Source organism: Syngnathoides biaculeatus, chromosome 14 (genome assembly GCF_019802595.1).
Source record: "Syngnathoides biaculeatus isolate LvHL_M chromosome 14, ASM1980259v1, whole genome shotgun sequence".
Classification (NCBI taxonomy): Eukaryota; Metazoa; Chordata; class Actinopteri; order Syngnathiformes; family Syngnathidae; genus Syngnathoides; species Syngnathoides biaculeatus.
The window spans coordinates 5,042,971-5,055,249 of record NC_084653.1 but is presented as its reverse complement, the minus strand read 5'-3'; the positions used below and the strand labels follow the sequence as shown (position 1 = coordinate 5,055,249).

Below are 12,279 nucleotides of genomic sequence, written 5' to 3'. Positions count from 1 at the left end.
GAGCGGATTAGGATGAAAGCTTGTGGCTTGGAGCCAGGGAAGACTTAAGATGAGTTTTGATGTTGATCCAGGAGTTTTCTCCTGCAAACTTCAAGGTGATGGGCAGTTTCACAAAATGTTTTTTTTAAAATGTTTTTAAAGTAGATGTATCCAAATTGATAACTGGCAAACTTGAAAAAAAAAATCAGAATAAATAAACTTATTAAAGTGTAACCTTATACTCATAGCCTGAACATTACATAGACCTGTATGAGTTCAAAAGCATCATAATGCATATGTCAGCAATTTTCTTGAGACATCAGCTCAGTGACCACTAAAAAGACTAAATCTACAAGTGAGCTTTGTAGTTTGTAGTTGTTGTTGAGATCCCACCCTAGAAGGGTAACCTAATGAGTAAAAGTCTAGTGAGCATTAGTTAGCACATCTGCCTCAAAGTTGTTTGGACTTCTTGCGTTCAAAGCCGCGTTCTCCATCTCCAACACTTCCAAAACATGTGGTAGGTTAATTGAAGACTCTAAATTGGTGTGAATGTGACTGCGAAAGGTTGTTTGTTTATATGTGCCCTGCAATTGACTGGTGACCAGTTCAGGGTATACCCCGCCTCCGCCCAATCAGCTGGAATGGCCTCCGACACACTCATGACCTTTGTGAGGACAAGCAGTATGGAAAATGGACGTATGAATAGCCACACAGCTTGCCACATCAAATCAGTCATGAATAAGCAAGCCGATGAATTCAAAATGTACTGTATTACATTCAACTCATTTTACCAAACCGATGCAAATGTAAATAGCATGTAGCTAAAAGTTGAGTAGTGAATAATTTTGTTTCATTTTACTGTAGTTCACTCATTTACACTTGTGTAACATTGTCACAAAATAGCTAGTGTTTCATTTTGTTGCTTTCCTCATATCATTATGTGTCATTATGATTAAAGAACTGCACTTTGAATTGTTTTAGGACTTGAATCCAAAATCTCAAAACCTGTGCAAATATTGCATTCAGCAAACAAGTATGTGTGTGTTTCTAATGTTGTGGCCAAACAGTGCAACATTTTAGAGGCTCTGGATATACATGTTCAGGATTGTTTTAAACAATTTTTCCCCCTCCAGGTAGCATGTATTATTTATTTATTTTAGAAACATTCCTGGCTTTTCCTAGTAGATTCTACTTGGGAAAGTTTAACCTTTAGGGGTCACTTGAGTTTATGCTTTTTAAGCAAGGAGTAGATAAAGAGTGACATATCAGGATTTGAAAAATGTACTAAACTATAGTATATGTGTCTCTCAGTATGACGCTTTACTTCTTTTCACCTCTCATCCACAGTGGCCGTGCTTTTAATGCATACTCATTGCTAGCTATCTTTAATTCAAGGGATGCTCTTTTCTGTCATGTTTCATCAAACATTTAAAAAACAAACAAAAAAAAGGTTCACATTTGCCAACATAAAAATAAGTAAATCAGTATTCTGGAGCATGAGGTACAGGCATCTGCATGGCAAATGTCAAGGTGATGATACAGGATGTCAACAGACAAATAAATGAATTTAAAAGAAAATAACAAAAATGTCAATGTGTACAGAGGTCTAATAATAATACTATTTATTGCCTGCGGGACAAACCCACAAAGTGAGATTAGTCATCAAGCCATAGACACTCAGAACTTGTCACGTTTCAATGATGATGGAATGACACAGCCTCCCTGGAATCCAAATGTATGTATTTATATACTCCATCCATCCATCCATCCATCCATCCATCCATCCATCCATCCATCCATCCATCCATCCATCCATCCATCCATTTTCTTAGCCGCTTATCCTCACAAGGGTCACAGGAGTGCTGGAGCTTATCTCAGCTGTGATCAGGCAGGAGGCAAGGAACACCACGAACTGGTTGCCAGTCAGGGTATATGGAGACAGACAAAAGTCGCACTCACAATCACTACTAGGGGCAATTTAGAGTGTCCAATTAACATTGCATGTTTTTGGGATGTGGGAAGAAACTGGAGTGCCTGGAGAAAACCCACACAGGCACGGGGAAAACATGCAAACTCCATACAGGCGGGGCTGGGATTGAAACCTGGACCTCAGAACTGTGAGGACAGCGCTTTACCAGCTGAACCACCATGCCTATTTATATACTCCTCTGCCATATACATATACAGTATCACTCACATTTGACGAGCGCGACTGTGCTCGCGCGCCTCCGTGCTTGCAAATTTGCACAGTTGAGCATGAAAAATCACGTGTAAAATTTGTTTCGAGTAGAAAAAATAGATATTGATATTTTGTGTAGTCTAGACATTCATTTACGCGTTTATTTCATAAACGTTGTTAATTAAACAAGCCTGCTCCAAAACAACCAGTATTCACCCGGAAACAGGAAATGCAGGTTAACCGTACTGAGCATGTGTGGAAGTTGGGCCTAAAGCGCATGTGCCGAGCCGCTTCACGTACTGAGAGGGCATTTACGTCAAAAGTCATCAACATAATGAGCCATGTCAAAGGAAATTCAATTACACCAGGGGTACTCATTGCATCGATCGTGAGGCAGTGTGATGGCGTGCCCCCCCCCCAAAAAAAAAAGACCTGCGACTATCATCCACCTCGTCGCACATAAAGGCGTGTTCTAGGAAGCTAGCCTCCTATTTACGGCGGTCGCGGCGATGCATGGACCCCCGCCCTCAAAACAATTCATCACGATTGCCGACAGGAATGCTTGTTACAATGTATCGCTACCTTGTTGCCACTAACGCCAATTATGTTGAGCTAAACTTTAAGCATTTTCAAAACATTGCAGGTATAGACTTCATGTTTATTCCTTGACAGGCCAGTGCATTTAACTTTTCTTCAGATAAAGTTTGTCAGATCAAGAATTTTTATTGATGAAACATTTTAAATACCGTTTTAAATTATGTTCTACTAATATCAGTTGAAATTGGAAATTATCATTTCTGAGTTTGAAATTTTAGTTTTCTATTTTAGTTATGTATTTGTTCATTTTATTTTTAATTTACAGTTATGTTATATTACTCCAGTAAGTTATTTGAAGGTCTTGAGATTCCATCCCTAATCACACCCGCATTTTTATCTGCGAGCATGACTGACCACATTGGTACATTTTTCAAATGTGATGACTACAGTATCCAACTCAAAGTGATACAAGAGCTCAACGTGTTGGTTTTTATTTTATTTTAAGTTTGACAAGTGACATGTTGATTATTCATACCACAAGGCGTTCTGAAGGTCTATTGTGGTCACTTTCAGAGTGGTGTTGTGGCTTTTAAGATGACATTTACAGGCATTCTATGGGTTAAAAAGAAGCAACGTTTAGGGCTATTTCATGTATGTGAAGCAGAGGGAAGATGGTCAATCAATCAGTGAATTCACAAACACCCAATATACATCTTGTGCACGTGACGTTACAGTTTGTACAGCGCCATATTGCCAGTCAAACCTTGCCGCTTGGAAGTGTGGGAGTCGTTGAACCGGAGCAGATTTTTCAAATTGCCCGAGACCTATTGTGCTGTTGGTTGTCACAACAGACGAGACAGTTCTTCAAAGATATCATTTTGTAGAATACAAGCTGAAAAGACGAGAAAAGATCGATGGATTTCAGCAATTATTCTTCTCAATCTCAAATTATCAAGAAGTATTTATAATGCCAAGTTGACTCATTTGAGGACAATGCGTATTTAAAAAAAAAATAAACTGTCACAGAGAGGTTTACGGAGGTAAGAGTGTGGCAGCAATACACTTCCATGTAAGGAGGAGATGACTCCGTGTCAGAATTTTTTTTTCCAATCATAGTAAATGAATGCGAGTTTGTGTAAAACCAGGGGTCATTTATTTAAATATTGGTATTTGTGTTGAAAAAAATCTGAGTAGGTCCATCACTATGTGGGATTTATTCCTGATTGAGAACAGATCCAGCAACGAAGTATTTGAAAGCATCAAGACTTTTATACACTTTCAAACTTTTCTGCGTAAATATCGCCGACATGTGTATCCAGTTGTGCAAGACAAGCGGAAGGCAATTAACAGTTCACAATTTTATCGGGAAAAACATCGATTTTGGCATAAAATATCGATCCTCTATGCCAAGTGTTTCTCATTTTTCCACATACCTTTGTTTATTATCACCTTCTAAATGTTTAATGGTATTGAATAAAACTCTGGGTGTCGTGCTATAAGACATTTTCCTTTCGTCTCAACGAAATTTACTTGCAACAATGCTTTGTTTGACCGGCAATATGGCGAGGTCACGTGATTTTTTTGACGGAGGTGCACGAGCTCTATAGCCAGTAATATGTACTGTAATGGACATCAAATGGGTAGATTGAGAAAAGTTGATGACAGAAAGTTCGGTTGCAACATCAAAAGATGCAAAGTACTTTAGAGCAAAATGAAGATGAAGGCCAGGCAGGAATTTACCACAGAAAAAAAATTATAAATTCAGGGACAATGTTCGATGAACTGATGAGAGAAAGTTATTCAGAAAAAAATAGGGAAAAGAATGGTTTCTGCTCATGATTTCTAACTTCTAACTTAAAAGTGCATCTGTAAAATGCGGTAATATCACGAGTGGGATTTGCATTTCTTTCTCGCATTCTTTCTTTGTTCCCAAGAAGCAAATTTAAGCGTCTTTGTGACAATGTAATGAAACTGATAGCAGGAATCACCTAATCTGCAGCAAGAAACTGACCCAAATAAACGATTTTCAACTAGCCAAGTCAATTTTCGGATTTACATCTTGTAGAGCATGCATTTCATCTGCATAAAGGAGACTGAAGGAAGAAAGCCTGAAAAACAAGCCCAGAAAAGCATAAAAAAAGAATAATGCGAAAGTCTTTTGAAAAGGTTCAACACTAACTTCTATGTATACGTCTTAATCTACTCAATCTGTTATTTCAGTCTGTCCCATTACCTTTACTCGCGTAGAAATGTTTTGTTTTGTTTAACATTATGCAATTTTTTTCTGTTATGCATAAACAAATACCTGGTTCTGAAAGCTGAAATGGTGATCTTATGTCTCTCACTCATCTTTTGATGTCAAACCCATCTTTCAAGTCGAAGGAAGCCACAAAAGCAAAGCAATTGGCAAAACTGAAGGCTATGTAGTGTAGGTCTGAGCAGCGAGGAAGGCGGTAAAAATGGAAGGTAGCACTTACAGTCATGACAGGTCGCCCCGGAGTATCCCGTTCCAGAGCAGTCGCAGGAGAAGGTGCTCCACGTCTGTGAGCAGAGGCTGCCATGCTCGCACTTGTTGGGGACACACCTGGCATGCAACAAAACCACCACCAACATTTTTGGCAACCCTCTGCTCATGTGCACCAGTAAACTAAAACAATTCAGAATTTGAGCAAAGTTAAACTATTAGACTTGGCATTTGCTAAAGGATTAATTGAAAATCTCAACAAGGCCTGTTTGAAGTAGAAAATGAATAAACAGGAAGTTACACACTTCAGTACCTAGGCCATTTAAGTCATGATCGAGGTTTCTATCTCCCTGATTGGTGCAAATCATGCACGGTGTGTGACATTCAGTATCTCTGCATGAGGGTGGGTTAGACCAGGTTGACGGAATGTTGCAGATGTGGACAGCCAGTGTATTTAATAAAGGCGAAATCCAGTGCTAGAATGAACAGTCTATTCAATAGGTCATGTAATATGTACCCTATTTTGACAATGTGATGTTAAATCCTCTCTCATTTAATAGTGTTTTGAGAAGATTTTATCAACAATTACGAATTTTCAGCGGCGCTGACATTTTCGTAAGTCACATGATCTACATGGGCGTATGTGACGTGTACCGTGCCGTTCCAAACGCTGGATTACATTATGCCCAGCACTGATTTCTCGGATTTATCCTCATCTGATGAAGAAATAGCAGTATCGGTTGATCGGGAAGACGGAGGAATACTTCCATACAGATGTGGCTGTAATTAATGTTGAATATTCGGATGGTTCTTTGGGCGAAGGTGGGTCACGAGCTCCGGTGGTGGGCCGTGAGCTGAGCTTCGACATCTGGGGAGGCCTTTAGCCTAGCTTCAGTGTCCAGGGCTAACGAAGGGGATGGCGGAGCCCATTAGCCCCGGATAATGAAGCTAGGCTAAAGTTTTCCGCCACCAACGAAGCTTGGCTAAAGGCCTCCGCCACCTGAATGCTCGGCTCATGGTCATAGAGAGAATAGTCAACATTTACACCATGATGCTACCAACCCTATGCTTCACAGTAGGGATGGTTTTCCTGGGATGGAACTCATCATTCGTCTTCCTCCAAACACGATTCGTGGAATTATGACCAAAAAGTTCAATTTTGGTCTCATCTGACTACAAAACGTCCTCCCGTGACTCCTCTGTATCATCCAAATGGTCATTGGCAAACTTAAGACGGGACTTGACATGTGGTGTTTAAGATGAAAAGCCTTCCGTGCCATGCATGATTTCAAACCATAACGTCTTGCTGTATATCCTACAGTTACCTTGGAAATGGTGGTCCCAGTTCTTTTCAGGTCATTGACCAAGTCCTGTCGTGTAGTCCCGGGCTGATTCCTTACCTTTCTCAAGATTATTGAGCCTGCACGAGTTGATATCTTGCATGGGGCTCCCCTCCGATTGAGATTGACCGTCATGTTTCGCTTTTTCCATTTTCTAATGATTGCTCCAATAGTGGACCTTTTTTCACCAAGCTGCTTGGCAATTTCTCCTTCGCCCTTTCCAGCAATGTGGAGTTGTGCAATTTTGTCTTTGGTGTCTTTGGACAACTCTTTGGTCTTGGCCATGTAACAAATTCGAGTCTTAATGATTGTATGGGTTGGTAAACCTAACCCTTCAAATACTTATTTGCTGCTGTATCACACAAATAAATCGTGAAAAAAAATAATTCATTGTGATTTATGGATTTTTCTTTTTAGATTATTTCTCACAGTAGATATACACCTATGATGAAAATTTCAGAGTGAGAACTTGCAATATAGCAGGGTCTTGAAATGCTTACTTTCTTGACTGTATCTATCCATCCATTATCCTCACAAAGGTCACGGGATAGCCGGACCCTATCCTCATTAGCTTCGGGTGAAAGGTAGAATATACCCTGGACTGGTAGCCAGTCAGTCACAAAGGACATTTAAAACTGTCACTGAGCGGGAATTGATCCCACACAGTCAACACCAAAGTCAGGCGTTGTACCACTATGCCATCAGTAACATCTCTCTCTCTCTCTAGCTCTCTCGAGAGAGCTCTCTCTCTCTCTCTCTCGAGAGAGAGAGAGAGCTCTCGAGATCTCTCTCTCTCTCTCTCTCTCTCTCTCTCTCTCTCTCTCTCTCTCTCTCTCTCTCTCTCTCTCTCTCTCTCTCTCTCTCTCTCTCTCTCTCTCTCTCTCTCTCTCTCTCTCCACAGACACACACATATGTATATATATATATATATATATATATATATATATACACACACACACACACGCACACACATACATATTCATATATTCAATGCAAAATTAATCTTTAATAGGAAAAAAATGTAAAATCATAAAAAAACAAATGCACCCTATATTGTACTTTACCAATTCTAACTGAAGAAATATGCAGTTACAAAGATTCAGAGCAGATTGACCAATATCACATTCGATCCCCACACCACAAATTTGATGTAGTATTCACAGCCCAAGTTTAGATGGATGTTCTGAAATCATATATCACTCCACCAAGTGGACACCCTCGCTTGTTCTGACAGCACTCAGCTAGGCACAAACACGTCAGCCAACGTGCAAGACAGTCAGGCGCTTGCACGAAAATGAAGACGCATCATTGAAAATAGAGCCTTGAGTTACCAAAATGTCACATGCTCCAAGCAGGAGCCAAAGGACACCCCTCCGCGGCATTGACACCACCCAGTTCATCAGACCGTGCTGAGAGAACAGGCAAAAATGTGCAGCAAGCCTTGTGGTGGGCTTATAGCGTACCTATTGTGCTCTGGCGCGCATTTCGCAGTCTACCAATATAGAAAACCTGAGTGCTGTTTTTTATATTTATTTTTAAAGGTCTAGTGTCACCCCTATAAACATCCTAAAATGGATATTGAAATGAAAACTACATATAACATTATTCACTTCAATCTATATTCGAAAAAATAAATATGAGCGGAGAACGCGTCATCCATGCGCAAAGTTGCGGAGCTGTCATTCGACGAGGTCCAAGTGGGCGCCATATTGGCTGCATCCCCTGTCCTTGACGTCACCCAGTACATTCGCCATTGAAAACACACTGTGGACCCTACTATGGGAGACGAACACGCCCCTTCTGACACAGAAGCTCTTTTCGAAGAAGAGAACATCAAACAACTGAGTGAAGTTACCGAGGCAATATTACCCGATTGTTTTGAGCCATATTTAAATGACATGCGATTATGGCCAAACCACCTCCCCGTCCTATCCACCTTCGTGCGGGCGCTGATAAATGCCCACTTCCATAGTGGACATGTGCCACCGAGGCGATGAGGTACCCCAGCCGGCGGCAGGCTCGGCATTGTCAACAAAGCCGGTAGCAATCCACAAGGCCTGCGGAGGCCGTCCTTCAGCGGCTGCTGCACAGAAGCCTTCCGATACGCACAACACATTCAGCAACCCTGATTTATGGATTCCGTCACCCCCCCACCCCACCTATTGTTTTGTTCTTTTTAGTTGCTGTATACACTCCTACCTGGAACCCACGAAGCTCTCCTCCATTGCACCCGTGCAATCCATTTTTCACGACGAATTGGGTTTCTTTCAAACTTAGGAAGGGTAAATCCATCCTCCCGAGTGTTCAAGCAATGTCCAACAATGCAACGAGCCGGCATTTTGGCTAACACGAAAGAACAACGAGCTACCTTCCCAGAGGTAAAACTAATAGAAACAAACAAGTCCACTTGAGGGCGGTCCTGCCATGTATGTCACTTCCTGCTTCTTCTCAAAAACAAATCCCTCGAGAGGATTTTCATGGCAGGAGTTACAAAAAGCTGTACACGTCAACATGATGTTTTGTGGTGAAAAAAACGCATGGGTCCATGTCGGCTGCCGTTTTTTCATTAATAACATACTAATAATCATGCATTTCATGACAGTGGCCCTTTAACAGTTGTGATGATTCAAAATGTTAGAAAAACTTTGGGCGGCAACAGTGGTTAACACAACTGCCTCACAGTTCCAATGACTTGGGTTCCAATCCATTCTCGCTGGTGTGGAGTTTGGATGTTGTAATGTGTGGGTTTTCTCCACGTATTCTGGTTTTATTCAACATCCCAAAACATGGATTTTAGGTTAATTGAAGACTCTAAATTCTACGGGAGTGTGTGAGTGCGAATGGTTGTTTGTTGATTGTGCCCTGCTATTGGCTGGTGACCCTGACCTCTTGCCCAATGATGGCTGGGATAGGCTCCAGCATGCCCATGACCCTTGTGAGGATAAGTGGCTCAGAAAATGAATGGATGGATGGATGGTTATTTGTATATATCTTTGTTACAGTGGTTAACTTTACACACATAATCACTATACATGTTTCTTAATGTGAATGTGCGTTGAAACATTGCATGTGCAGTTAGCAGCAGTAGTAGTTGTTAATTTTAATACACCATTATTGTTGTGCGTCATGTTTCATGCCTTATGAATACTTGGTTCATAATTAAAAAAAATACAATGTGACATTGAGATTAAACAGTTGCGCAAGTACAGTGCAAGTTAAAGTTTGCGCTCGACATTTGGTAGAATGCAAAGTTCAGAGAAAATCACATAATCCAAAGAAATACCAGTTCTGATGCATATGTTGTGCAATGACAGTTAAAATGTCCGGAATTCTTGTGCACACATTTACTTTCATCAGATTATGTTGCTTGAAAAGTTGTTCATCATGAATTTAAAAAAAAAATCTGCTTTAGTTATTGCGGCATGGTGGCGCAGCTGTAGAGCATTGGCCTCACAGTTCTTAAAATCCCGGCCCTACCTGTGTGGAGTTTGCATGTTTGCTTCCTTGGGTTTCCAGGGTCTCCAGTTTACTCCCACATCCCAAAAACATGCAACATTAATTGGACACTCTAAGTGTCTCTGTCTCTAGGTGTGATTGTGAGTGTGGCTGTTTGTCTCGATGTATACCCTGTGATTGGCTGCAACCAGTTCAGGGTGTACCCCGCTTCCTGCCCGATGACAGCTGGGATTTGGGACAGCGCAGCCTCGACTCTCATGAGTATAAGTGTCTCAGGAAATGGATGTATGGATGTATGTTTTGGTTACATCAACTAATGTAGTTTATTGATGCAATGGTTTGCTCACTTGAATTTTGTGCAGGCCTCAGTGATAATGTGAATATGAGTGACATTGGTTTTCTGCCTCCACTGTACCGTATACAGTATGGGCTCATGCCAGGGTTTACTCTTCCTTTCACCTAGAGCCAGCTGGAATAAATTCCAGCTCTGTGCAACCATGAACAGGATAAAATATAGAAAATGGATGCGTGGATATTTTGAGGATGTCATGAATCACTCATGTAACGTTCATTTATACAGTGTCTAAGAAGTTAACATGGGCTCGATAAATTTGGCGTAAGAAACTGAAGATTGCTTTGATGTCTCATTTTATGTTGCTTGCAGTCAGGAGAGGAGCATTGTCACATGTTATTTGTGGATCTCTTTCTTTCGGCTTGTCCCTTTCGGGGTCGCCACAGCGTGTCATCTCTGATGAACGCACATCTCTATGATCATTAAAACATATCTCTTAAAGCCCCACTGACATCCCTACATACATTGTAAAATAGATATTGTAATCTAAATACATGTAACATTATTCACTTCAATGTCTATACGAAACAATAAATACAAGCGGAGAGCATGTCATCCATGTGCAACATTGCGAAGGTCTCACTTGACATTGAAGTGGGAGCCATATTGCCTGCAACGTCATCAGCAGATATCACACTGGGACATTCGCCATTGAAAACATATAATGGCACCTGCTATGGGAGAGGAACAAAAGCGATTTTTGGATTTTTCCGACGCCCCTTCTGACAAGGAGGCTCTTTTCGAAGAAGAGAACATCTCATAATCGAGTGAAGTGACCGTGGCAATATTACCCTTTTGTTTCAAGCCATATTTAGATAATATGCAGCTCACTTCTAACTAACAACAGACTCCCCGACAGTATCACAGTATGTAGCATACTCAGCAGCGAGCGACAACAACACCGTGGCCCGGGCGGGATGAGCCACCGCAGGCTGGCCATGACGAGCCGATCACGACAGGGTGTTCAAATGCTTATTTTCTTCACTGTATGTATCCATCCATTATCAAGCCCCTTATCATCACAAAGCCAGTCAGTCACAAAGGACATTTAACCACCGTCACTGAGCGGGAATCGATCCCACACACCCAACACCAAAGTCAGGCGTGTGTAGCACTATACCATCAGTGACTCTCTCTGTCTCTCTCTTTGGCTTTTTCTCTCTCTCTACCTCCATCCATTTTCATAGCCACATATCCTCACAAGGGCCGCGGGGAGTGCTGGAGCCTATCCCAGCTGTCAACAGGCATGAGGCAGGGGATACCCTGAACTGGTTGCCAGGCAATTGCAGGGTACATTGAGACAAACCACCACACTCACAATCACACCGAGGGGCAATTTAGAGTGTCCAGTTCATGTTGCATGTATATATATAATAGAAATCAGGGAGGGGTCTGAAATTTTCACCCTGGTGAGAGAGATAATCGAAAAAGAAAAATCCATAAATCTCAATATATGATTTTTTTTCACGATTTACTTGTGTGATACAGCTGCAAATAAGTATTTGAACACCTGAGAAAACCAATGTTAATATTTGGTCCAGTAGTCTTTGTTTGCAATTCCAGAGGTCAAATGTTTCCTGCAGTTGTTCACCAGGTTTGCACACACTACAGGAGGGATTTTGGCGCACTCCTCCACACAGATCTTATCAATATCAAACAGGTTTCTGGGCTGTCGATGAGAAACACGGAGTTTCAGCTCCCTCCAAAGATTTTCTATTGGATTTAGGTCTGGAGACTGGCTAGGCCACGCCACAACCATGATATGCTTCTTACGGAGCCACTCCTTGGTTTTCCTGGCTGTATGGTTCGGGTCATTGTCATGTTGAAAGACCCAGCCATCTTCAATGTTGTGACTGAGGGAAAGAGGTTGTTCCCCAAAATCTCACAATACATGGCCACGGTCATCCTATCCTTAATACAATGCAGTCGTCCTGTGCAGAAAAAAAACACCCCTAAAGCATGATGCTACCAC

At 41.4% G+C, this 12,279-nt stretch overlaps 1 protein-coding gene across 4 annotated transcripts in view; it reads right to left on the bottom strand.

Moving 5' to 3' along the window:
- The window catches only part of LOC133512158 (contactin-associated protein-like 5), a 219,008-nt gene that overhangs the window by 74,414 nt on the left and 132,315 nt on the right, over positions 1-12,279 (bottom strand). For all 4 annotated transcript variants that reach the window (XM_061841507.1, XM_061841508.1, XM_061841510.1 and 1 more), the window contains one exon: positions 5,173-5,279. In XM_061841507.1, the coding sequence (XP_061697491.1) occupies positions 5,173-5,279 (107 nt within the window). The remainder of the gene's footprint in view (positions 1-5,172; positions 5,280-12,279) is intronic.